The sequence below is a fragment of the Desmodus rotundus genome, chromosome 3 (genome assembly GCF_022682495.2).
Source record: "Desmodus rotundus isolate HL8 chromosome 3, HLdesRot8A.1, whole genome shotgun sequence".
NCBI lineage: Eukaryota > Metazoa > Chordata > Mammalia > Chiroptera > Phyllostomidae > Desmodus > Desmodus rotundus.
Genome location: NC_071389.1, coordinates 64,873,306 through 64,901,090, shown reverse-complemented (window position 1 = coordinate 64,901,090; position 27,785 = coordinate 64,873,306). Strand labels below are relative to the sequence as shown.

The 27,785-nt window shown below is 37.5% G+C and overlaps 1 protein-coding gene across 2 annotated transcripts; it reads left to right on the top strand.

Annotated features, from left to right (window-relative positions):
- Positions 1–1,193: 1,193 nt before the first annotated feature.
- Positions 1,194–27,513, top strand: GTF2B (general transcription factor IIB). 2 transcript variants are annotated; one of them, XM_045199504.3, is made up of 8 exons: positions 1,230–1,341; positions 1,716–2,124; positions 5,556–5,662; positions 19,760–19,893; positions 23,002–23,148; positions 23,281–23,410; positions 24,459–24,740; positions 27,002–27,513. In XM_045199504.3, exons 3-8 carry the CDS (start codon positions 5,632–5,634, stop codon positions 27,133–27,135), a joined length of 858 nt encoding a protein of 285 aa, XP_045055439.2. In that variant the 5' UTR covers positions 1,230–1,341; positions 1,716–2,124; positions 5,556–5,631; the 3' UTR covers positions 27,136–27,513. The 2 variants fall into 2 exon arrangements, with proteins under 2 accessions (XP_024421162.2, XP_045055439.2); XM_024565394.3 differs by lacking the exon at positions 1,716–2,124 and having other exon boundaries at positions 1,194–1,341.
- The last annotated feature ends 272 nt before the right edge of the window (positions 27,514–27,785 follow it).

Below are 27,785 nucleotides of genomic sequence, written 5' to 3'. Positions count from 1 at the left end.
CTAGCTGGTCGGTCCTTATTCCTGATGCTCGAGAGGCGCCCAGCTGCCCTCCTCCTCTCCCTCTTCCCCCAAACCGAAGTGCTCTCCACCGAGCACCGCAGCAGCTTCCTTCCTGATGGGGCGGGGCACCCCCAGCCCTGGTCCTGGTTCCTGCTGGCACTTGGCACAGGTGAAAGGAATTGGCATTTTTGAAGTTTTTCCATATATTAGGGGAGAATACCAGCCGCCCCCATCCATAATAGTGAAGTTTTTAAACTACAGATTGGGAGACTGAACCCCCCCCCTCTCATCACCATCCTGATTTCAGTTCCTAATTCCTGTGTCTTGCACTCCTTTTTCTTTCCAAGGAGTGCGTCTTTCCCACCTTTCAAGAAGACAGTGGCATTTGAGTCCCATGCCCACAGAACAAAGCAGCCACTATATTCTAAGTTCCCATCCCCATAGAAACCAGGAGCCCTCTTTTAAGGGTGGTTTGTCTTCAGCAAAGTGGTGGTAGTGTTCTTTTTACTATTATTACTATTACTATTCTGATGTTAGCTCGGCTAATTAATAAATCTGTGGTATCTAAATGTTTTGGTATGTTCTCTATACTTCGACTATCAGCCACATTTGCGAAAGGCCACGGGGGGAAATCAGGTTAGGGCCCAAACATCTTTCTGCCTCAGGGGGTGCACAGGGCTTACTCATCCTTTCGTTTAATCTCCTGCCAATTCTAAAAGGGTAAGCAAGGCATTTACTATTATTACCCTTTGCACCGAAGGCAAAAGGGATGTGCCTAAGGAGACAGCTTGCTAGCTGATAACAGAGCCTGAGTCGACGCCTGTCCCACCTGACCTAAGTGAATTTCTCCTTTCGTTCCGGATTCCTTAGCGGAATTAGCCTCCAGGCAAGTAAAAACTGCAGTCCAACCCGAGTAACTGACTTCCGGGTGAAGAGAAGGGTCGTTAGCCCTCGGGGGTGTGGGCTTTGCCTCCAACGCCAAGCTAAGGTTGCCTTTGTATTTTAACTCAGTCCAGTTACGGTATCTCTGGGGAAGCCCGTTTGCACTGTTCCTTTGAAAGTTTTCCTGGGAAGTTCAGCTGATTCATCCAGCAATACAGCAAATCACAGAAACGGATTAGAAAAGCAAGAAAACGCAAAGCACGTGGCATACGTTTCTTGGCCTCTCTCCCGACCCGTAGCCGCGTCCTATTGCGACTGCGTGGGCCTATAAAAGCCTGGCTCGGTGCGTCTCGTCGCCACAATCGCTTCCTGTTCCCTTTATACGTTGAGACTGTTGTTGTTGTCGTTCTTCTCTCCTGCTGGAACCCCGGTGGCGGTGAAGATGGCGTCTACCAGCCGGTTAGTATGTGTGGCTGGTCCGGGCTAGCTGAGGGGCGGGCGGGCGTGCCGGGCGGCCGCCGGGGCTGCGGCGTCGGGCAGAGCGCGCTGGTGATGCGGGGGGGAGCCGGTTCGTGCGTCCGGTCGGGGCGGACAAAGACCCTGCCGACCGGCAGGGCTGTCGGGTGTCGCAGGGTTACAGAACCGTCGGCGTTAGCCCCTCAGCGTTTTAGATCGCTCTCTCCCCCAGGCACCCCTCTGGGGCGGGGCGGGGCGGGGGGGCGTCCCTGTGTCCCCGTGTCCCCAGCCTCTAGTTCCTCGTCTTTTGCGGATATTTCAACCTTTTTTTTTTCTCGTTACTTTTTTCTGCGTTTGTTTTTCTGTCTACGGTTCAGTCAGCCCAAGGGCCGCCGAGCCCTCCTTTGCTAAGAGCGGGAAAGGGTTGGTTCCCGGTCGCCGGCAAGCTGACAGCTAGAAAGTTGGAGACGCCAGTGTGGGGGAGCCTGAAGCAAACGGCTTACCATCCCAAAGGCCCTCTGAATGGAAGTTAAGGCACTTCTGGAAATTCGACAAGTTTCCTTCTAGGAGATGTCTTTACAGAGGTGGTCGCCTGCATTTTCCTGAAGAAAATGTGGCCTGTAGGAAATTACTGGCATATGCTGGGCAGTCACTGCGATGTATTTTAAAAATGCGTTGTAGTCACTTCTGCGGGAAATGCACGCAGTGCCCGTAGAGAGACAGCCTTTAGTTCTGTGGCCTGAAGAATGCCTGCAGGTCCTGATTCTCTCTCCTGACCACCGTGAGGTAGGTATAGTATTTCTGCATGAGTGTAAACTGAGTCACGCCAGTACTGGCTTTTCCAAAATGAGTGTTGGAACAGCGTAGAGACTCACATGTCTGTTTCTTGTTCCCGCAAGTGGTTCCCTCGTTAACTCAGAATGCAGTAAAAGTGTCACACTGGGCCTGTAGCTTCTGGAAGGCAACTCTGGCGTCCGTTTTTGAACTTGTTATGATCTGTGCAGTTGAGTTCCCAGTGAATACCATTGTCGCAAATAGCAAGCTGGCGAAGTCCGAGCCCCTCTGGTAACTTCCAAGACTGACCGACTATTGTGTGTTTCTGTATTTATTAAAAAGGGGGGCCTTGAGGCAGCTTTAGCTAGTGGCCTGTTTGAAAACAACCCTTAAAGTCGTCCACACGCTTGTTTACTGATTCCCCTTCTGTGACTGAGTGCTCGTTCCGCCTGGGCGTGGCTCGGGCAGGTGAGGTGTCCTGGTAGGCGGGTGGAAAACGTCCGCTTCCCGAAGGCACCCTAAATACAGCTCAGGGTCCCTCGTGGCGGTAGATCTGAACGGTGGGCATATTTGGCACGGCTTTTGCATGTAAGAGAACAGGAAGTTGTATGTGTCAGAAATGTTACAGTGTAAGTGTAGTAAATGCACTTCATAAATTCTTCACCCACTAAGAACACTTTACTTTGTGTGCCTTTATTGTCTTCATTTGTTTAAAAAAATTTGGAAATAAATTTTTTCTAGACAGGTCCGGTTCTATATGTTATTGCACTTGTTCAGCTCTTGAATTTTTCTACCAGTGAGAACAAAGGTAAATGTTAGTATTTCTACTTCTAGCTATTTTTTTCCTTGAGAAAGATACACAGTTACTAGGCTGTGAAACTGCCTGGTTTTTCACAGAGAAGAGGCACAAATGTTCTGAGTTCAAATTTAAGCTCCACCACTTATTCTGTGACTTCAGGCAAATCATTCTCTGAGAATAATCTTTAAAGTGGAGATAATGATGCCTGTCTTGCAGGGCTGCTTCAAAATTAATAATGTATGTATGGCACTAGACCCACGGTTGGCACCCAGTAAATTTTAGCTATAAAATGAAGTTGGGATTATCTGGCTTCTTGGGTTGTGTCAGTTGTTTTAAATTCAGGGGTGATTATTTCCACATTCCTTCCCTATTGTTTTTGCCCCTTCCTTTTCCCTACAACCTGCCTTGTGGTTTCTCTTCTGTATTACTCCTGTGGGTAATTTGTTTAAAAGGTGACTGGCGTGATTTCACTTTATTTTGGATGGGTAACACATACACATGGTAGAAAAGCAAAAAGAAAAGTGGAAAGCAGTCTGCTTTCTCCTCTAGCTTCAGCCTTCTAACTCTCCCCCAAAGCAGTCATTGTACCCAGTTTCTTGGGTTTTGCCCACTAAGTTTGTGCTTTAGCAAACATATGCATATAGTTCTAATCACCCCCCCCCCCCGTGCCAAAAAAAAAAGTAGTCTAATGTAAACACTGTGCCTTGCTTTTGAAGTTGGCACACACATTTTAAGTGCGCAGCTCAGTTACAAAGTGAACATATAAACAGACCTACCACCCAGGCTAAGAAATCAAAAACCACTTAGTCATTACCACATCCTGATTTCTAACACCATAGGGTTGTTTTGCCCCCTTTAAGTGTTCTATAAATGACACATGTGTTCATCTGTCTAGTTTCTTTTATCAGCATTTTGATAAATATTCATCCATTCACGCACATTTTACTGAATGTAACTGTAATTCACACTTTCTCCAATTTTGTATAAAATCTGTGCTTTTTCATTTAGCATATCTTTATGGTGTTTCTTTATCATTTATACACACACTACATGACGGTCTAGCTCCTTTTTAAGAGTGCAAAATACATCAGCCCATTTCTTTGTATGCTGTGTGCCACCTGGCTGCCCATTTTATGCATTTGTAATTACTATTACTCTGCTAACATTTTCCTTTATTTCAACATAGCTTTTCATAATTTTTGCTTTCTTAATATTTGTCATAATTTCTTAAAATATTTTTATATAGGAATTTATGGAATAAGCGTGAATTGAAGCTAACCCCACACCCCCATTTTTCAATGAAAAGATCTACATATGTTCTTGTTACCTTGAATATATAAATTTTGGGATGAAATTTTTTCAGTTTTCCAGTGGGAATTGCCTTTTATTTTGAGAATTACCATTCTCAGTTTATTTGCACGAGAAACTTTATTCAAAACCACTAATACCTATTTACATGGGTAATGTCTTTTAGATGTATATTTGTGATGGCCATAACATAACCTTTTACTGCATTACTGCAAGTGAATTTTTCCCATAGTTAAACATTTGCTTTATTCCACATAATACAAAAAACATTCTCAGAATAACAATACCTATACTGCCACTGATACGAGTACTTAAACATGTTAATAGTTTCTACAGAGGTCCTCATTCTTTTACAGTTGTATTTCACCTGAACCTTTAGAGCATACAGCCTTTATAAGTTCGGTGTCTAAAACTGGCTCACCACAAATCTTTGCATTGATGTCTCTCCTGCCATATTGGGTGTGTAAAACTCAGTCTCCAGTGAGTTCATAGGAAAGGGCTAATGGAAATGATATTCTTTGAGTTCTTGCATGTTGTTAACAGTTTATCAATGGTCTTTTCGTTGAAGGTCAGCTTTGCTGGATATAAAGTCTCTGGATTACGATTGGGTCTTCTTCTTTGTATATCTTTATTATGGTTCAGCATTATTTTATTGTGAGGTGATACCCCCGAAATAATTACCAAATCTATGCCAGATATCTTTGTTGCTTTTTGAAACTGATTGTGTCAGGCCCTCGAAGGCTGATGTGTCTTCCCCAAACTGTTTTATTTTCAAAGTAAGATAATTGAGCGAATTATTAATACCACAAATAGATTGAAAGGCAGCTTTAGAAGCCATTTCTTGATTGCTAACAAACTCAGTCTGCACCAGATGAAATCATCAGGTCTTAAGCAGAGCCACATCTACCACCCTCTTATGTACCTGTTGGGGTTAGTGTGGTGTGCTGAATCTGGCAGCAAGGGCGCACACTGAGCGGTTATTGGTAAACGTCACAGGTTATTGCGGTGCCTAGCCACTCCTATACTAATCAACATTTTTTAAAAACTTGGTAGCCTGTTAAGAGGAAAAAAACTTTTCTATTTAAGTTTTTCATTCTTTCTATGTCTGCAAACCAGTAACTTTCTTAAAAAAATAATTTCAGTGGAATCTACCCATTAATAACTAGCTAGAATTTAAAGTAATTTAACTGGGATGTTTTCTTTGAAAATTTAGCTTAAATGTATTATAAATATATAATATTGGAAATGTGTTCAAAATTTTCCTATTTCAAAGACTATATTGTTACATGTTGGTTGGGAGAATATTAAAAAATACCTTTTTTTTAATTTCATTTAGTTTGGATGCTCTTCCAAGAGTCACATGTCCAAATCATCCGGATGCGATTTTGGTGGAGGACTACAGAGCTGGTGATATGATCTGTCCTGAATGTGGCCTGGTTGTAGGTAAGCAGTTATTATAGTTTTAACTAAAATCACTTTTTTAGATACTTTGCTTTTGTGTATTTTCCAAACTGTCTTCTAGTGAATACATTTTGACTGTTCTCCCCTATAGGTAATTCATATTTATTGTGAAACATAAAGTTGGGGGGGGGGGAAGTAAAATCATTCAGAGATACTATGTTTAATTGTAAATTCACATGCTTATGTTTCATAATGTTGGTTAGGAGGGAATGTCAAACTGAGACAGCTAATCCACACCAAAAAAAAAAGGCCCTCAGTCTCCTGAGTTCTTTTTCTTTCTTTTTTTTTTCATTTTTATTATTGATGCTATTGCAGATGTCCCCATTTCCCCCACTTTGCCCACCTCCACCCAGCCCGTGCCCTGCCTTCCCAGTATTTGATGGGACTTTGAGGACAGCAGGATGATACACATACATATGAAATAATAGACGTAATCTAACTTTTGTGGGGTTTAAATATGATTTATTTCAGAGTATAAAATATATCTGTATTGAATCATATCCAAGGCCTTTTAGACAAAAAAAAAAAAAGATTTGTTGTGATTTCATTTGCTCATATAGAATGATTTATTTATGTTGTTCTACTGTATAGTTTATTGTCAAAAATATGACTTCTTAAAATTACACTTTTACTTATTTTTTTGCTCACTAATCTAGACATACAACAAAACTTCAGAATAGAGATGATCTATTTAACAATTATTCTTATGGGGGAGTTGCAGACATGCTTGAGAAAAGGAGTAATGCTGAGCGGTTTGAAATACTTAAGAACCAAAATGCTGATATACCGTGGGTGTGTTTACTTGGAGGACATCTGTAATATGCATCCCAGTAGGCTGCTTGCCTCAGACCTCCATTGGGAATTTTAAATCATGCAGAGTTGCTAATAAGAATTGGAATCCATTTGCAATTGTATTATACTCAAGAAATATTTACAGCTTGTGCACTTACTGTACAGTAGGCACTGTTCTAAATGATTTATGTATTCGCTCAGTTTATCCTCAGAGAAATCTGTGAGGTGAGTACTAACATAATCTTCATTTTAGAGATGAGGAAACTGAAGTTTAAGTAATCTGTCAGTCTAGCTCCTCGGTCTGCATGGGAGCCAAATTTTAATCCTACATTCTCTCATAATAAGTTTAATATGAGATTGGCAAACTATAACCCACCACCTGTTTTTATATGGCCTGTGTGCTTAGAATGGCTTTTACATTTTTAAATGGTTGGAAAAAATCAAGAATAATATTTTGAGCACATGAAAACATCAAATTAATATTTTAGTCTTCATTAATAATTATTGGAACACAGTCACAATCATTTGCTTATATATTGTCTGTTGCTGCTTTCAAAATGCAACAGCAGAATTTAGTAGTTGAAACAGAAACCATATATGTTGCTCTCATCACTTTATACTGCTGCAAAGCCCAGTTGATACAGTTAAAACTCCAGCCAAGCATATCTCCATACTGCAACATTTTGTTTGTGTTTGTTACCCTTGCATTCTCACCATGTCAAACAAACAAAAAACTTTGAATGCCATGCTTTTAAGGATAGAGTGTTAAGAGTTACTTTGTTATTGAATTAGATTGTGAAGCATTGTATTTATTATGCTTTGATAGTTTAGCTGTGCTAAAAGAATACAGTAAACATTGAGATTACCAGACAAAGCACTGTCATAATACTCCCAAGTGAGGAAAACAATGGTCAGAAAATTTAGAAATGTAAAGTAGAATATCTCATCACAGCAGAATTCCTTTATGAAAATAAAAGAATTAAAATAAAGCTGCAGCTAAAATAAGTTTCTGAGTGTCTCATTTGTAGGTTAAGCAAGGAAAACTATTTATCAGTGATGAGTTAATTAATTTGTGTGTGATTGCAGCAGCTGGAGAAATATGTCCCGAGGAAATAAACTTAAGTCTGTTAGCCTTTAAGCAAGAACCGTTGCTTGAAGAGTTGACATTGGGAGAAACATCAATACTCAAAATACCAGGCAAATTATTTCAAGTATTTTTCCTAGACTTTTTATGCCTAGACAGATGTTACTGGTGAGCTATTTATTCAAGGAGTCAGTGCAGAATTTACAGAGTTTGAAGTGACTGCATGGAACAACTACAGGAGAAAGTATTTTCAAAGAAATTGCAAAAGTAATGGCTCAGGACAACCTGAAGTGGAATCTGCTACGATGTATTACAACTGATGGTGGTGAAAATACATGTGGAGCAGAGGACTTACTGGACAAATTTACAAAGAGTGCACAAATGAAAGATTAAAAAACCCCAATAGTTACTCATTTTTCATCAGCAGATACATTGTAGAAAAGGTTTGAATCTATCATGTGTTGTTATTGATCCAATAGTGTCAGTAGTGGATTTCATTCAGTCTCATGGACCTATCATCAGTTCTATGAATTTTTTTCAGAAATAGAAACTGAATATCCTAATTTGCTCTGCTACACAGTAATTTGTTTGCTTAGCAGTGGCAAAGTTTTCCTGCCATTCTTTTTTTTTTTTTTTTTAAGCTCAGGGCAAGGTTGAAATGTTGAAATTTTTCTGAACCAGTACTGCTTTCAACTACTATTAAAAACTGAATGGCTTTAGTGATTAGCTATTGCTTCAGACCGGCTAATATTTCTTAATGAATTCAACGTAGAACTGCAAGGCAAAACAGTGCCTATATGTTAAGCACTGTGATAAAGTCAATTTGACAGCAACTAACATTTGAATCACAAGTAATGTCAAATTGCTTTATATAGTGTTTTATATATTTTCAGTGATGTTAGAAGTTAAAACAAAAGCTAAGATCTTCATTCCCAAACAGCTGCAACAGATACATTTCCAGACTGAAACTATATTTTTATCAGTGTTTTTCAGACCTGGATGAAAATGCAAAGGAAATTTTCATCTTTTAAAATCTGTTTAATTGTACAATTAAGTAACTTCCACCAAACCTTCAATTGGAAGTGATTAATCTACAATGTAGTGACATGATAAAAGGCAAATATCAGATGAATGTAATAAAATTCTATAAATACCTATCAAGCACTGAATATACTCAATTAAAATCATATGCTTGTGGATTAATATTAGTAATTGGCAGTATTTATCTGTGTGAAAAGGGTATTTTTAAAAATGAAATACATTAAATCTTGTTAACACAACATTGGCAGATGAACATTTGTAAGCAATGTTGATGATAGGGAAGCTAACTATGGATTCCAGTTACGTGAAATGTTATCTCCCAGGAAGAGAATTCCCATTCTTCTCAGTAGTAGGTATGTATTATAACATTATATTTAATTATTATTGTATTATATTTTTAATTTCATCAATAAAAACGAGGATTTTTTTTCTTTTTATAAAAAATATCTACTTAATATCCTCTGTTTGATCTCTTGAGTCAGAGTCTGCAATATTTACTGTATGGTCTTTTACGGAAAATGTTTGCTAACACCTAAGTTCAGTGAGAGCGCTCTGATTCTTCCAGAGTGTTAAGATCAAACCGATAATGAGTAAGAGTCTGACAGACCCAAAAAATTGAATATAACTCATCTTCTTGGCTCTCCTAATTTCTCTAGCCACTTAAAAAGAAGTGTAATAATATTTCATTATATTTCCAGCCCTTCCATCAGTTTCACTTCCACTGTGACCAGCAAAATAGTTGGGTAAGATTAACCAACTGGAAAAAGAAGATGGAATTCACCAGGGTTATATGATTTTTTGTGCTTGGAATCCTTAATTTTTACTTGCATTTTCTTGCTATATTAAACTGAAGTTAGTTTTCTTTTAGTTTTACTTTATTTTTAGTCCTGAACACCAGCATCAAAACTATTGTATCTTATTTTATTTTTTAAAAGGTTTTATTTACTTAATGTAACAAATACTGTTGAAAATACACAGTAGCCTCATTCACAGATATTTGTGGTTAAATGTGTAATACGATGTCCTGCAGGTGAAGAATCTATTCCATGACTACACAAGGGCTGGTCTGCTGAAGTTCTTTTTTTGCTGATGGTATCATCAAGCAAATTATGTTAAAAATAGCTTAGTTGAACATGGTACTCCATGAGTCTAAATTTTAAAGATACATATAAATATATACGAAAATATCATTATCACATATTAATAATAAATTTAGATTGTATTATATATTGATTTGCATTATCTTGATGGTTTAAAGACATATGCTCTTTGTTGCCAGCTCAATTCAAGCCTTTCTTATGCTGTGGAGACAGGGAAGAAATTAATCTGAGCAGGTACTCTGCAGTCCACTTAAAGCATGAATTTTGTGGCTTTTTCCTTTTTGGAGATACTGATGTTCATAGGAATTTAAATTCATACATGTAACATCATCTGTTTTCTAATAAATGATCTTGTCATAATGAATTGATTGTATTTGCCATAAAGTTTTTACATTGTCTGAAACTTTGTAGATTATACCATATTTATTGAATAATCACCCATCAAGATTAGAACCTGAAACTCTTTTGGAATTGTTTTTGGACAACTCTGTAATTAATATTTAATTTGTGCTTGAAATGTATGACAACTTGTCACTAACTCCTCTTAATTTCAAACTCAATGCTGGATAATACTCAGCTGTCATTTTCAGAGCCATATATTACTCCTCAAATAAGTCAGCACCTAGGTGAGTCATTACTGTCATCTTTTTTAATAAAATGATCTATAATATAAAAATTATATTTTATCTTACACTATATAGACTGCCTTTTCTCCAGTCTTTAACAACACTTGTCTCACTGTCCTGCAAACCTGCACTGACAGGCTCTGTGAAGTCCACCATTCAGTTGCAAAACCACCACCACATGCTTCTAGGATTTTCTTAAAGCAACATTATACTTTCAGGAAACGATTTCTATTTCAATTACATGACAAACTACCTCAAAACTTTGTGTCTTCTAACAGTCATTTTATATTGCTCATGATTTCATGGGTTATTAATTTGGGAAGGACTCTTCTGGGCCATTGTTTTCACGTGGCACGCTGGCTGAACCTGGAGGATCCACTTCCATGAAGCTGCCTCACCTGCATTTCTGGTGCTTCTGTGCTCTTGGCACCCCCACGTGGGCCTGTCATCCCCTAGGACTTCCCTCTGGTTGTCTCAGTGTAGCCATATTTCATGCATGGTTGGTTTCTAAGAGTAATATCCCAAGAACCAGTGTTTTGAGAGAGTGGAAGCTGGACTTGGGTAGTTAAAGGCTATGGGTAGAATATGATCACTTCTGTATTCTATTAGTCAAGGCAGTCTAGAGCCCACCTAGATTGGAAGGGCTGGAGAAACAGGCTCCACCTGGATGTGAGAGTGGCAGGTCATGTTGCAGAAGAGCATGTGGGTGGGCGATCTGCTGTGTTTGGAGAATACTAACATTTAGTTTTTTTGTTTCCTTTCCCAATATTTAAATGGTTGTGTAGTATTTAGTCTTGTAACTTGGGTTGTTTAAAAATTTTTGTGGCTATTTTTAACATTATTTACCATGTAACAGTTGTTTGACTTTCCTTTTTTATTTGAATTACAGGATTTTTATTTAAACATATGACTTGTTATGATTTGTGATTGGCTATCTCACCATATAGTAATCCATAAAATATTGGTAGTGACCTCTAAAATAGGGCCGATTTTTAAAGCAAAGTTTTGTCATTTCTACCATGAAACTATTGGCTGTAACAGCACTTTATTTGTGGGTTTCCCCCCAAATCCTAACAGTGTAATTGTGTTACATTAAAAAATGAGCACTAGGTGGCAGTATAATCATATTTAGATCATCAATTTGTATACAAATTTTACCTTGTACATTGTTTATATGTTGGCTTATAGTCAGCAAAGCATTAGGTTAATAACCTGTTGGAGTAGCTGTTAAAACATGAAATTGGTTATCATAACTTTTACAGTTAGGATTTCACAATGAGGTAATGTTTAGAACTAGTGGTATCATTTCTAGTTAAAGCCACTTTTGCATACCATTTAAAACTGAGTTCTTTCATTGTTCTTAAGAACAATTAAGGAAGATATTAGAAAATAGCTTAGGTAAACTTGAAGGAATAAATGAGTCCATTTGACCTCTCCCTCTAAGCTCATTCTGGGTATTGTTTATACCAGTGAGTCTGAAACACGAGTGTATGGATGTGCACTAAGAATCAGCTGCGAGTAATCATGTCACGTTCACTGCCTGTCGAAGTGTTAATATAGACCTTCTGTAAATAACTTTTTTTGAAAAGGAAATAAAATCAGCTGGAACTAAATCCTAAAAAAAAATCAACTGGGAAATATGTTTTAAAAGATTCCAGGTTTCTCTTCCAGAAATTCTAGCTCAGGTCATATATCATATTAAGAAACACAAATCTATACTATTAACTTGACAGTTTGTCAGTCTTCAAGATGTTCTGTATTTTTAGATTTTTTAATATTTATTTTCACACTTTCCATGTCTGCAGACCTAGACTGCAAATTCCTGTAGAGCAGGTATCTCATGTGTATAACCAAGAGTCAGTGGCCCTTGAGTCCAGGCTTGGCTCTACTAATTAAAAGCTGTGTAACTATATTCAAGTTACATAATCTCACCAAGTTTAATTTCCTTATTTCATATAAGTGTGAAATAAGTCCCTCTCACCACCTGGGGTATAAAAAAGGACAGGTACAATACATCTTATAATTCTTAGGAATTGTTAGAATCAATTGAGATGTGTGTAAAATATATAGTATAATTCTGGCATGAAATTTCAGTGACACATAATTTGGAAATACAAATGGTCCTTTTTGTTTAACTTTGTAGAAAAAGAGGGTGATTCTAAGTCTGAGGTGCTATTCTTACAGCAAGGCAGTTGTGAAATGTGTTGGAGTGATTGCTGTGGGTCTGTCACATTTAATGCTGCAGTTGTATTGTAAAGATTATTGGGGTATCATCTTTACATTTGCATCAGCAGTATTTCCTGAAGGGACAAATGCAGCTTTAGTTCAGTTTGACCAAGCTATATTTTTAATTTAAGGAATACTTGTATTCACTGTCAAAATTCTTGCTTTGGTTTCAGACAGCCTTCTTGCCTAATTTCGAATTTTTAATTTTGCTGCTGCTTTCTTATAAGCAGGAGAAAATTACTAATTTTACTCAGTTAACACAACCATTCTTTGAGGTAGTTTTTTCTATTTTACAAAAAGGTAAACTGAGGCTTGCAGTGCTTAGATAATTAGCTCAAGATTGTGCATCTAGTAAGTGACAGAGCTACTTAAATTCATATTGTAGGGCTTAAAAAGCTGTCGGGTTTTCTGCTACATGTTTCTGCTAAGCACTGTGCTGGTCAGAGAGAATGACAGAAAGATGAGATGCTGTAAGCAACCTCTGGGACAACTATTTGGCTAGTGTGTGGAAGGGAGGAGGTTAAATTAATAGAACATAGCATGTTAAAAGCTCTGTTACTGGTTTTCCAAATGTGGTGAGAATACAAAGGAATGGGGTGGTGACTTCCTGGGGAAATTACTGTTGAATTCACCTTGTAAGATCATTAAGAATGAGTAAGGGCTAATGGAGGGAAAGTCATTCTGAGTAGAGGGGAAAAGGCACATGTGCCACAGTTAGAGGCCTAAAAGTATTAGTGTATGAATGACTAAATTTATTGTCACCACGGTTAGAATATACCTTCCTCAGAGCCACAGGTCCTTAGCTCAGTATCTGTTGCTGCCGCACAGCTGCCTGTAGTTGAGGAAAACAAGGTGTGTTCAGGTAGTCAGGGATGGAACTTACAATGCATTTTTCTTTACAAACTGTTTTCCAAGTGGTAATTACACTATTGATTTATACAGGGTGGTTTTTGTTTTATTTTTTAGGATCTATTTTATGGGCCAGTATGGGAAATTAACTATGATGTGGTTTGTATCTAAGGGATAATTCAGTTTGAGTTCCTACCTAATTTACATTATGGGAACATAAACTATGATTTTTGAGACTGGCTATATTATTAATAGTGTTTCTTTCTAGAATATCTCTTGATTATAGTTCTCAAAATTTTTCCCCCTCAAAATTATTTTTAATGCAAGACTTCTGTTAAGAGCATACAGTAGCCCTAGGTTCTTTGAGAAATCATGGGAATGGTAGAAGGGGTTATGACTGAGTTAATAGCATTTTAAAAGTGGTTGGATCTAAGCATATAAAATATTACAGCAATTACTATTTAGAAAATGAGATTTTTAACAGAAAAATAATAGTTCTAGCCTTAAATGTGAAGTACATATAATCCGAAATGAGAGAACGAGTGTATTTCCTTGTCCAAGAAGATTGATAAAAATTACTCCATCATTCACCAAACATACAGGCTTGGTGAAGCTTAATTCAAAATCAGCAGTATTTTGGTGGGAATGATCTTAATGTATTGAGTTGTAATTGCATACATGAGAATGCACAGGTCTCAGATCTACCGTTTGAGTTTGGACGTTGCATGTGCTGGTATAACCAACACACACGGCGTGTAGACCAGCCCCTTTACCTCGGACGTTTTCTTAACTTCTTCCTAGCCGTCACCTTCATCCCTCATCCCCACCCAACAGCAACCACTGTACTGATTTCTAGCCTCAGATTATCGTACCTGTTTTTGAACTTTATATAAATAGAATCATAGAGGATGTTCTTTCTTGTAACTGACTTTTTTTTGGCTTAGAAGTAGTATTTTTGAAATGTGTCAGTAGCTTATTTGCTGAGGAGTATTTAATTGTATATATTTTACTGTTGATGGACATTCGGGTTGTTTTCCAGTTTTTTAGCTAATATGAATAATGCTACTGTTAACATTTTTGTGTGAGACTTGTACGTAGATATGTGAGTGGAATTGCCAAATCATAAGGTGGTAGGTGCCGAAGTAGTTGAACCATTTTAAAGTGGCATGAATGATTTTGGCAGGTACTCTCAATTTCTTGAAAGAGATGAAACTTTTTCTCTTTAGATATGATAAAATATCTTAGTTAATACTCTAGACCTTCCACTCTGATACATGCATTGAAAGCTGTACGTGTGTGAATTGTAAGTACACATAGTGGATGTGTTTGCTTTTCTGGGTGGGTAACTTGCTCAGAGTGTTAAAGATCGTAGACTGTAGAGAGAGGGGAGTAGTCCTGTTGTATGTTATAGTAGCATTATTTTAGCTATTATGCATCTTTATGTTTAGACTTTCTGGCAGATGTTAATTTTACAAAACCCTGTGGGTGGTTAAAAAAGACACCTGTAAAAGTTAACAATCTCCTACTGTGGTCTGGTGGGCAGATTCAGAATGCGGTCCAGAGTGGGACTCACTCCTCTAGAAGATCTCACTTCCACTGTCATTTCTATTGACAATGGAAGGGGAATGGGTATTGGACCACAGAGAAAAATGGTACTTTTCCTTTGCACAAAAGATAGATACTCAAATAGTACTACTCAAAGCTTGGGGACAACACCAGAGAAACACAAGAATACTATAACCCAAATACAGGATTGCAAGGCTACTGCTGAAATTCAACTCCAGACACTTTGAACCCATTCTACTCAGAGTGAGACCTAGGGAGACGAAAACGTAGGTCACTCGGCACCGAGTTATGTCCCCAGCATCACAATTCCACCTTTCCAAGTATGGGCTAAGAGGAGCAGTCCTTCCTTCCACTGCTCCCCAGTTTTTAGTGATTGGCCTCAAAACGTCCTATTCAGTAGACTTTCTCTTCTAGCTGCAGCCAGTTAACTAAGTCTTAGTTATTTTTGCGATTTTCGAAGGTTAGAACATGCACATTATAGAACATTTGGAAGTGACGTCAGGGTCATGGTAAAGTGAGAAAACCCCTTTGTGTCTCCCTTTAAATCCATGTTTCTCGTTTCTAGAACATTAAAAGGTGTGTGAGATTGTGGGTATGTGTGTGCACGTGCTAATGGGCAGGCAGCTTTGTCAGAAGATGAATATACCCAAACATTATGGCTGCCTTGTACAGTGACCCTTAAAAGATTCTGTATTGCAGTTTCCTCCCTTCCAGAGCAGTTTTTAAAATGCCACATCACTTAGGTGTTTTTCCAAATGATTATCTTTTATGTATTCTGACTTTTTTCCCTGAATGGTCTGCCCTGTTTCTTCTTACTTGCACACTTAATCTGATGGTCTAGTTGTAGTTTCATGATTGTTACTTATTTTGGAAAGTTTATTTCTTGTAATTGCTGTTTTGAGCATTAAAATATAAAAAGAGGCAATGGCTCTTGGCACACCCCAGAGATTGTTGAATGAGTCATGTAGACTATTCCCACACATGTAGAAAAATTACATCACTACTTAGTTCTGATTTTCTATTTATAATATTCTAGGCCAGATTTCACCCTCCCCTATCCATCTTGTCTTTTATTAGGCTTTATAAAACAAGCCATAAAAGAAACTCACAGTAAGTTACTCTGGACCAAAAGGAAAATGCTGTGAAAAATGAGGCATCTTGGCTAAGTAATACTTGATTTCTAGGGATTTAAAGATGTGAGCATTAACTACCTGCCTGTTCATTTGCACTGTTCTCTTAATACATTTATTGTGTTAATTAAAATACTACAAGGTAATGATGACATTTGATATATTTTTAAATCCTCACCCAAGGATATGGTTTTGTTTGTTTATTTTTAGTTGATTTTAGAGAGAGAGGAATAGGGGGGCGGGGGGAGAGAGAGAGAGAAACATTGATGGGTTGCCTCCTGCACACTCCCGACCTGAGATTGAACCTGCAATCTGGGTAGGTACCTGACCAGGATTGAACCCGAGACCTTTTGATGGACGGGATGATGCTCCAACTAACTGAGCCACTCAGCCAGGGCTGATTTTTTTTTTTCTTTTTTAAAATTAAAATTTAGTAAACAACTCCAAAATTGAAGGCTGTAGTAGTTTCTTGTCTTGTGGATGTTCAGGTTTTTATTTTACTATGAAAAAGTTACACTGACTTCTCTCTCTTTGAAAATATAGGTGTGTGGAGACATCGTGGTATCACTTTAATTACTGGATGCTTTTAAAGGGCTAAACTTTATCTAAAAATCTTGCTTTGATGTTTTAATATAAATTTAGTGAAAAGATCTTGTCATGCAGCAAGCACAATGTGATCTAATTTTAATTTTGGGGAAAATCAAGACATATTATAGTGGTTGTCTCTGGGTATTGGGAATACAGGTTATTTTGTTGTATATGATGAGGGCTGTCCAGAAAGTATCCAGCCAAGTAATACAAAAAATAGAGACATTTATTGAAGAAGATAAAAGATGCAAGAAATATTGTACATAGTACAGTGGTGCCTCGGTCCCCTTCAGTGTAGGCACCTTGGGACCTCACACAGTTCTAGTCGCCATCAGCTGCCCTGCCATAATTTCCTGAATCTCATCAATGGTCTAAAAAATCTCTTTCCTTTCAAATGTGATTTTAGTTTTGGGAAAAGCCAGAAGTCACAGGGCTACCAAATCTGGGCTGTATTGGGGCTGAGTCACCTGGGCGATTTGATGTTTCAACCAAAAACTGTGCACAAGTTGTGATGCATGAGTGGGCATATTGTTGTGATGAAGCTGCCAATCACCAGTTGCCCATAGCGGCCTTATGAATCATCTGAGTAGTTTCCACAGGAGAATGTTCCAGCTTAATGCAAAATTTGATGCAGATCCGTTGCTCTACTCGCTCAGTCATTTTGAATGTGACAGCCACACAGTACACATGCTCACTCAATGGTGTGTACCACCCCTGCTGACTACTACAGTGAAGTCGACCTTGTTCACACATGCACATTCCAGTCCACTCTCCTTGCCTGCCAGTTTACATTGCTGTCGTGTAAACTGTTCTCATTATACTAACAATTGCTGGTCTTTTTCCTGATAGACCTCTTAGGTACTGTTTCTTAAAGATTTTATTGTTTTATTTTTAGAAGGGAATGGAGGGAGAAAGAGAGGGAGGGAATCATCAATGTGTAGTTGTCTCTCATGCACCCCCTACTGGGGAGCTGGCCCACAACACAGGCCCTGACTGGGAATCCAACTGGTGATCCTTAGGTTTGCAGGCCGGCACTCAGTCCACTGAGCCACACCAGCCAGGGCACTATTTTTTAAGTAAGCAAGTAGTAGTATTTTATAAAAAGAAGAAAAATCAATCTCGTTAGAGTGCTCTCTGAGATGTGGGCCTTGTTTAATATTGTAGTAAGGCTTCAGTGCACGATTACAGTTTTTGTTATTTTCAGGTAAGTTTTTTAAATCTTAATTGATATAAATTATAATTGCTTCCCAAGTTTAGTAATGTTTGTTATTATGAGAAGAAAGCAGAGAAATTCATCATGACAGTCCCATACATTTAACCTTCTTTTTCTCCTTATTTTGGGCCAACTGCTCAATCTATAATCTGTGAAATTGCCTTACAACTGATCTGTCTGCCTCTGCTTCATTGGCCATTCCTGTTGCATATAGATATGGCCATGGGGGCCCAACCACTGGTCTCCGCTCCCTCGTGACACGGACACCTGGTAGTCCAAGTAATGTGTGGTTACTCCGAAGTGATTTGAGTGTTCAGAGAAAAACTAATTTTTCCAAACCATCAGGAATCATTCTGTTGTGTAATTACCTGCTTATTTATGAGAAACCATTAGATTATGATATCTGTGCTGTTTATGAGCATTTTAATTAATGTACCATATAAAAATAGCTTTGAAGGTTTAGCACAGTCTACATTGAGTTCCTTTCTTCTGTTCTTTGCCTACCTCTTTAAATACCTGCAACAAAGTACTCTGATACTTTTAAAGTGAAATGTGGAGATTAATCTTTTACAAATGGTGCCTCCCCTTATTTCCCCCACCAGAAGGGGGGAAATGGCAGAATATCTGCCATCTTATTTTCATTTTCATAGCAGTAAATAGCTAATATCACACACTCATTTGAACTGTTCTTTTAAAGCACTTTGCATGCAGTATACCTATTAGCTTACTGTTTAATCTTTACATCTTTAAAATGTGAAGTTATTGGGGAAATTTAAAGCTGAGAAAGTAAAGGTACAGAAATGAGGTAATTTGTCCAAGGCTAAGCAGCAAGCGGTAGAGCCCACACTGTTAAATATTTTATTAGTTTACTGTCAGTGCCAGAACTTCTTTAAAGTGCGGAGGTAACTGATACCTGCTGCTCCTTTCTCCCGTTTGTTGTGTATAGGCACAGAGGAGGATGGTCTGCTTCCTGCTTTCTTTATCACATGTTGGTAGAAAAGCTCATATTTAACCCAAATGCAGTATAGAACAGAGACTGGAATTTGATGTACATTTCAGTTCTAGCTGTGTAATCGTAGGCAAATTAATTTTATTTCTAAAGTGGCGATAAAAATGACACCTGCCTTTAAAAGAGAACATTTATAAAGGGCACAGTGAGTAGCATATGCAAATGTTCAGTTTGTCTGAACATTTTGGTTCAGTTAATTTTCGTCTACTAGCCATTGAGCATTCCTCCGAAAGCAGTAATTAACAGGATCCATTCATGTCTGGTTTCTTGGCATGACATACTTAGTCACTGCCTAAAAGGAAAAAAATTGCCTACTTGGTATTTTCTCACTGATTTCTAGGCTTAAAGTTTATTTTTTATAAATTATTTGGCCAAAAATATTTTTTCATCAAGTACATACTAAAACATAGGAGTAAGCTTATTTCTTTGCTAAGCATTTCCCTTGCAAACTCAGTAATTTTTATATTAAAGCATGTGCAATTGGTACCATTGTGAAGTGTTTTCTCTATTTTCCCTTGCCTGTTGCACATTTCGTGCAAACTTTTGTTCAGAATCATTGTTACTTTATCTTTGCATCACATGTGAATAGGTTTATTTTGTTATTTGTCTTTAGTTCTTCTTTCTTCCAAGAGTTAGAATATGATCATAGCATAATGTGTTAGAGGGTTATTAGCGGATTGGCACAATGATTAAAGGAATGCTTGCGGACGAAGTCTGAGACACAATAGTGACTCTGGAGCCCCAGTGTCCATGTTCAGATTTCCTGGGAATAAAAGGGTTGAGCTGGTCATTTTAGATGGTGTTAACTAAACCCTGTCTTGACAAGACTGGTTAGACTTGTGCTTACTTTCTTAGGTGACCGGGTTATTGATGTGGGGTCTGAATGGAGAACTTTCAGCAATGATAAAGCAACAAAAGATCCATCCCGAGTTGGAGATTCTCAGAATCCTCTTTTGAGTGATGGAGATTTGTCTACCATGATTGGCAAGGTAATACCAAGTGGGGCCTGACCAAAGACCTGGGATCTTGGGAAATTTGCAAAAGTATCAGTGAGGAATCTTGGCCTGAGAGTGAGATTTGCCAGTAATACCATTGTGATTGATGGTTGCCTTATGCATCGCTTCCCTCTTAAAGGGGAGGCCAACAGATCAAAATTAGAGTCTTTATATTTCAGGCCCTTGTTTTTACGAAGCACATTTTGCACAGAAATTAAGTTAAACATAGTGTGGTCTCTATGAATTTATATTGATATGTTCGTAGAACATTAGTAATGTCTTTTCTCTTTATACCACCTATAAGATAAATTGGAGCTCAATATATCATATTTGCTAGTGTTGAAAATACCTAAGCTTCACATTTTTCATCAGTGAAGTGAGAATAATAGTACTTAATACCGATTGTGGGTTACATGGGAATATACATAGAGTATTTATAACAACATGTAGTGTGTAGTATGTGTTCAGTTAATGGTAGCCGCTGCTATTATGGAAGACAGTAGCATAGTCTTCCTACCAACCTGGCTCTTTTTTGCTCTGATAACTAAATGGGAAATAGTACTGACATTATTCCAAAGGAAATGTGTGCTATTTTAATACTTAATCTATACTAATGCATAGCCTATTTTTAATAAAGTATGAAAAAGCAGGTCATTAATTATTTTTTCATGCTCTATAAATTGTTAGATTTGAAAAACATGGTGTACACTAGGTTAAAAAGATTATAGTATAGAGAAATATCTTTAGGTGATTTCTGCATTTGCTATAGTCTTACAGACTGGAAAAAAACAGATAGTAAGGACATTTTCAGATGTAAGATTGTAACTCATTGACATGACATTTTTTAATGTTTAATTTTTTTTCCAAGGGGAAATAACATGACTCAAAAACAAAAATGTAAAAACAACACAGTAAATTTTCCTCATCGTTGGTCCCCAGACTCAGTTCCCACTGCAACCCCTCTTTTCTCTGTCAGAAACAAGTAATCACTATTGTAAATTTATCCCGTGTCCTCTGAAAGTGGTTATGCCTACATGGGAAAAAAAAAGAATTTTTTTAATGCTACATTTATCATATACAGTTGAGCGTTGAACAACACAGGGGTTAGGAGCCTCTTGCTCAGTTGAAAATCCACACCTAACTTTTAACTCCCCAAAAACTTAACTACTAATAGCCTTCTGTTGACTGGAAACCTTACCAATAATATAAAGAGTTGATTAACACATTTTGTGTGTTATGTGTATTATAGTAAAGTAAATTAGAGAAAAGAAAATGTTAAATCTTAAGATATATTTACAATACTATATGTACCTATTGAAAAAAATCCATGTGTTAAGTGGACCCGCACAGTTCAAACTTGGGTTACTCAAGCATCAACTCTATTAAATTTTTAAATGTATTGGTTTGGCCAAAAAGTTTGTGTATTTTTTTCCTGTAAAATAAGAGACATTTTTCATTTTTCCCCATAACTTTATTGATTTGGGTATTTTGAGTATGTGGCTATCTCCACAGTGGTATAACGTTGACTGTTCTCAGTCAATGTCTTGATTTGATCGCTGTCAGCTTCAAATGGTCTACCCAACTGTGGAGCATCGTCCAGCGAGAAACCTTCTGCAGAAAACTTCGGAAATCACTTTTGACACGTTATGCAGTCAACAGCATCTTCTCCATACACTGCACAAATCTTTTTTGGGGTGGGGGGGGGAGTTTCAGTTGCCTTTTTACCTTTCTTGAAATAATAAAGCATAACATGCTGAAAATGTCGCTTACTTTCTTTCCTCTTCAGTATTAAAATGGCTACACAAAAATTCATCGATTTTAATAAAATTTTTTTAAATGTACACTGATATGACAGCTGTCACAATACAATCTAACAAAATCGTTTCAAATGGGCTTAAAGACAGCTAAGTTGCTACTAGAGCCATCATATGGAAGAAACCCAGCAAATTTGCTTGGCCCACACAATATTTGGGAACATTTCTGGACTTTCTATCCATTCTTTATCTTTAGTCAAATGCCATACCACACTGTTTTAAAACTGGTAATCTTAGCCCTCCTTCATTGCTCTTATTTTTCAGCATTTTCTTCACTAGTCATTTCCATTTAAAGGGTCACTTTGTTTAACGAAAAAAAACCCAAAAAACTTGGTAATTTTCACTGAGATTTTGGTTACATTTATTTGCAAACTTAGGGAAAATTGACAACTTCTTGATAAATCTTCCTATCTAAAAGGTATGCCTTTCCCCAGGTTGTATGTGTCCTTTAAGAGATGTTTTCAGGTTTTTTTCATGAAGGTCTTACATGTTTCTTAAGTTGATTCCTAGATACCTTTTTTGTTGTTGTAATTGGAATGCTTTTCTTTCATTGTCTTCTAACTGGTTGATTACATGTATAAGGCTATTGATTTCTGTTTATTAATTTTGGTCCTCTCTAATGAATTATTTTTCTCATAGCAGTTTTTAAAGTGATTTTCTTAAGTATTCTAGGTAAACAAAGATAATATCTGCAAATAATTTTTCCTTCCTAGATTTTGTAGGAATTTTTCTTTTACCTAATTTTAATATAATCATAGTAATATAATTATGCTAAGTAATTATAATGACATTATATTGGCTAGTTTTTCTAGCACAGTGTTACAAAGTGGTAGTGGTAGGAGATGCCTTTGTCTTCTGACTCTAATGTTGCAAATGTGTCTCTTTTAATCACGTTGCTGGCTTTAGGCCTGGGGTGGTGATTTTCTAATATGAAAAAGTACCCATTTTTAGTATTTTACCAGATTTTTCAAAAAGTGAATTTCGAGTTGTGTTTACTTGCCTTTTTCTAGCACCTTTGGAGATAATCAGTTGAGTTTTCCTTTTGGGTCTGTTAATATGATTTATATGATTACATTCTCAAATAATAGATATTCTTATATTTAAAGTATTTGATAGAAAACATCTCTAAAGCCACTTTAACCTGGTACTTTTTCTGTTGAAGAATAGGTAGGTTACACACAGGGTAGGTTTCTTGGGCGTATGGAGTCATGTAAGTTATGTTTTTTAGAAATTGTTCATTTTGGTTTTCAAATTTTTTTATATAAAGTAATAAAACTTTGTTTTATAGGGTACAGGAGCTGCAAGTTTCGATGAATTTGGCAATTCTAAGTACCAAAATCGGCGAACAATGAGTAGTTCTGATCGGGCAATGATGAATGCGTTCAGGGAAATTACTACCATGGCAGACAGAATCAACCTCCCTAGAAATATAGTTGTGAGTAGCTGTCTAGCTCTGTTAAGCCATTCTGGCATTGACTTTGCATAATTTAATGAACACATGAAATTTTGATACTGCATCTAATTAAGTGGCCTGGAGTTAATTAAACTTAGTTTCTCTGCTTTGAAGGATCGAACAAATAATTTATTCAAGCAAGTGTATGAACAGAAGAGCCTGAAGGGAAGAGCTAATGATGCCATCGCTTCTGCTTGTCTCTATATTGCCTGTAGACAAGAGGGGGTCCCCAGGACATTTAAAGGTAAGCAGTTAGTTGCACGGATAAAACGTGTTATCTATGTCACATTAAAGTGAGAGACCAGAGTCGGGCAGCTTTGATGCCAGGTGGCTCTGTCATGTCCTTGTGCTCACATACAGTGGTGCACCCCGGGTAAAATGCCCACTGCTTTGTTCCTTGACAAGAATTCATTCTGTGCTCTTCCTGACCATGTGCTGCTCAGGCTGTCCTCCCATGTAAAGTCGTTTTAGTCCATGCAAGTCCTGTGTGCTTGGTGGTGAGGTCTTCTGACTAACAGAATTTTGTAAGCTTTGAGACCCGTTGTTATAAACCAGAGTAAAAGGCTTTGTACTAAGTCTGTAAACGTGCTTCCTGGAAAACAGTTTCTGCTTACAGCTGGGTCTCTACAGGTGAGGGAGTCAATCCTTAGAACGCATCGGTGAGATTGTTTCCCTCGAGTTACATAATTTACACTTTTACACTTAAGTTGGAGGCTTTGAGAGAACTAGGGTTTGAATGTTTAAGTTTTACGTTTTCTTACGCCACTACGAAGAGGCAGTGACCTGTATCATCCTTTTCATTACAACTAAAACTACAGCTTTTGTTAAATTTATTTTGAAAGTGTTTGCTAGTTGGATTTTCAGACTAACAGGGTCGTGTATTTCATCTCCCGCTGGAGCCTGTGATTGCAGGGATGGCATGTACATAGGACACGGTGTAGTTTGAGAAGCATTATTTAGCTTGAGTATTTTCTTCATCCCCTTGATATTTTACTTATTGTAGATTAATATATAGATATCAAAGATGTTTTTGATTGGTTGAAGAAACTTATTTGCATAAATTAAAACTTCAGAGTTGTTAACATTTTGAAATACTAAGATCTACATTTAACTTTTGAAAAAACTTTAAATTTTGATAAACATTTAAATTACATAACATTTTAAGCTCTAAGGTAAGTATCATGGAGACATTTATTGCTGTTATAGTGTATTTTGTAATCTGGAATGATAGGTTTTAAAACGAACTGTATGACCTGCGATTTATTTAATTTTTTTTTTTTTTTTTTTTTTAGAAATATGTGCTGTATCACGGATTTCTAAGAAAGAAATTGGTCGATGTTTTAAACTTATTTTGAAAGCTTTGGAAACCAGTGTGGATTTGATTACAACCGGGGACTTCATGTCCAGGTTTTGTTCCAACCTTTGTCTTCCTAAACAAGTGCAGATGGCAGCTACACATATAGCTCGTAAAGCGGTGGAGTTGGACTTGGTTCCTGGAAGGAGCCCGATATCGGTGGCAGCCGCCGCCATTTACATGGCCTCGCAGGCATCAGCTGAGAAGAGGACCCAGAAAGGTAGGGGAGGGGCTGCCACCACCATGGCTGTAGTACTGAACTGTATTTCTGTTTAAGTGCGAAGCAGGTCAATATCCAGAGCTCGCCTTTAAAAGGCAGATCTCCTTAGTATCAAAACTTAAAAAAAACGCAGCATTTCCCTTTTAAGTGGCTCATAAATAAAAATGTTTGGAGGTATAACCCTTTGTAGAGAGTTAACTTTTTTCCCATTTGAATTACCATATTTTTCAGACTATAAGACTCACCCCCCCCCCCCCATTTGGGAGGGGAATGGGGGTACATCTTATAGTCCGAATGTAGCTTACATTTACATAGGGTGAAATATTATGTTATTTATGTTATTAAATATTTTACCACATTTTTTGCTTCCAAATTTCTTTTCCTGTTTTCCTCTAAAACCTAGGTGCGTCTCATGGTCCGAAAAATATGGCATTTTAGTTTGTACATTTTTTATTTGTAGAAGTTCCCCCCTGCTACATTTTGCTGCTTATTTTGAATAGGGTCCCCTCCTCAAAAAAACTGAGCTTTTTAAGTCTTGATAGGAGGGAGCCATGCTTTATTTCCCACTGCCTGGCTGTCAGGCTGGAACATTCTGCGCGGCCTGTCTGTCCTCTTTCTCCTTCAGTGCAGTGCTAGTTTCTTAACGAAAACACTGGCGTAAGTAGTTCGCATCTTCTAAAGCGTATTTGAATTTAATTTTGTTTTCAAACACAAGTATTAAAGTGAATTTCTTCACAAGCATGAATTCATTCATTCTTTTATGCTCAAAAAGATGTATAAAGAAAAAAAGAGCAGTTAATTCTAAATTTTAAAGTGTGGTAGTGAAGTTACTTGCTGCAGTAACTTTATAAACCCAATTCAGAACACATATAAAAACACATAATTTTTTATAATTTTATATAATTTTATATAATTTTATAATTTTTTTATAATTTTTTATAATTTTATAATTCAGAACAGCCTTTCGCCCTGGCTTTGGGCGGCGTTTCTGTATCAGTGAGAGTAAATTATGTAGAAGAATGATTAGAAAGAAGCAGCCAACCATTAGTTGTTTAAATGTTCCATTATCGATTGTCTTTGGGCTTCACTCATACTCCTTAAGGAAATTTTGAGTCTTCTGGTAGAATTTATAAGCTAAAGCAAGGCATAGATGGTCCTTACTTTGTTTCCTAGTTACAAAGTTTATTCTAATCAACAACAGAAAAATGTTTATCTGGCAGTTTCTTCTGCTTGTGTTTTACATTAATGGTTGCATTGAAATTTAAGGCCTTTTTCTCCCTAGCAGCCATATGTGTTCAGTAGTTGGCATTCATCAGTATCTCTGTCTGGAACGATGTAATGTACGAAAAGGAAGTTTAAAATCAGTTCATTGCACCGATGGCAGGCATCCGCACTGCAAGTCTGCAGAGCCTCACTCATTTGAACTGACTCTGAAAAGGTGGTAAAATAAGTTTCTGTTAAAGGGTGCGTTTAAAAAATGTTTTAATTGGGTACTTATAACTAATCAAATATGACAAGTGGTAGTCCTTTCAGACTTCTTTTAATAAAAAGAAGGAAAAAAGTGATAACTTCGAAGGGTTAAAATGTATCCACTCCTAGGATTCTGGAAGAGACTGCAGAAATCACCGTGCGAACAGTCCTCATGTGTGCCCAGTGGGTGTGCTTAACCGTATTTACAGTAGTGAGAAACACCTACATTTTATAATACACGGCTGTATGATTTCAGGTGTACTAAGTAGGACAAAGAAGCTGTAGAACAATATTTAGAGTGTGATTCCATTTTGGTTTTAGTCGATTAACAGAAGTTAGCTACGGGGAGATGTTGCAGGGGAGCGTTCAAACACAAATGATAAAAGTGTCTTCCTAAGAATGTACCCATGGATTGCTTCTGGGATCCTCAAAGAGGTTTCCCGTGAAGGAAAAGGAGCTGTCAGTTCAAACACGACGACCGACCGTACAGTGGCTGCCGCTCCAGTGCCCTGCCCTGAGCACTGGCCAGACGTCTCACACATAGCCGAACTGCGGTGCTGGCCTGGTGACCCTCTGAGGCCAGAAGTACTCCCACCATCACTGTCACTAACTTTAGCCCTGCTTTCAACTTTCAGTATGTAATTCTGTTACCAGTTTTTAAAAATCAATAGTTTTGGTTTTGTTTTTCATTTTGGCACTTCATAGAGCTTTCTCCCAGAAATTGAAGTTCAGGTAATAGAAGGTAGTAGGATGGAAGTTACACTTTTAACATTTTGATTTTTGTCTTTTAGAAATTGGAGATATTGCTGGTGTTGCTGATGTTACAATCAGACAGTCCTACAGACTGATCTACCCTCGGGCCCCAGATCTGTTTCCTACAGACTTCAAGTTCGATACCCCTGTTGACAAACTACCGCAGTTATAAACTGAGGCGGCTGGTGTTCAGCTCTTGTGGTCACTGAGCTCGGCCTGCTGCACATAGCCTGTACGAAGTGCTGGATTGAGCCTTCAATAAGGAAAAACAGACGACATGGTACGCATTCCAGGGCTAACTGTTAATTGCTTGGCTTTATGTATGTATATACTAGTAAAACATATTTAATGATTTAAATTTCTTATTGAATTTTGCTTTCTTTTGTAGCAGTCTAGGAAGCTATTTTGGAAGATATTTGAAATTATGTAATTCTTGAATAAAACATTTTTCAAAACTAAAGTTTTTGTTATAATTACATGTTATATGTACTTTATAATATGTAATTATAAATAATGCATATTATTACAGCTAATAAAGCTGTTAGAGGTCCTTGTTTTCTGGTTTTTTTTGTTACATAGATTGTTTAAAATAAGGTCATTGGAATAGCAAAGGCCAGTGACATGAAGAACATAATTAGCTTGCAGTATAAAAGTTTGTGTGAGATACATACATATATATGCAAGAAGTAGCCCTGACCGTTGTGGCTCAGTTGGTTGGGCGTCATCCTGCGAAACTTTAGGTCTTCAGTTCCATTCCCAGTCAGGGCACATGCCTGGGCTGTGGGCCAGCCCCCAGTTGGGGGCATGTGAGAGGCCACTGAT

Bases quoted from the DNA above. Each gene is read 5' to 3' on its own strand.
- GTF2B (XM_024565394.3), top strand. The intron at 23,149-23,280 runs GTGAGTAGCTGT...TCTGCTTTGAAG, and splicing joins ACCTCCCTAGAAATATAGTT to GATCGAACAAATAATTTATT. The intron at 24,741-27,001 runs GTAGGGGAGGGG...TTTGTCTTTTAG, and splicing joins TGAGAAGAGGACCCAGAAAG to AAATTGGAGATATTGCTGGT.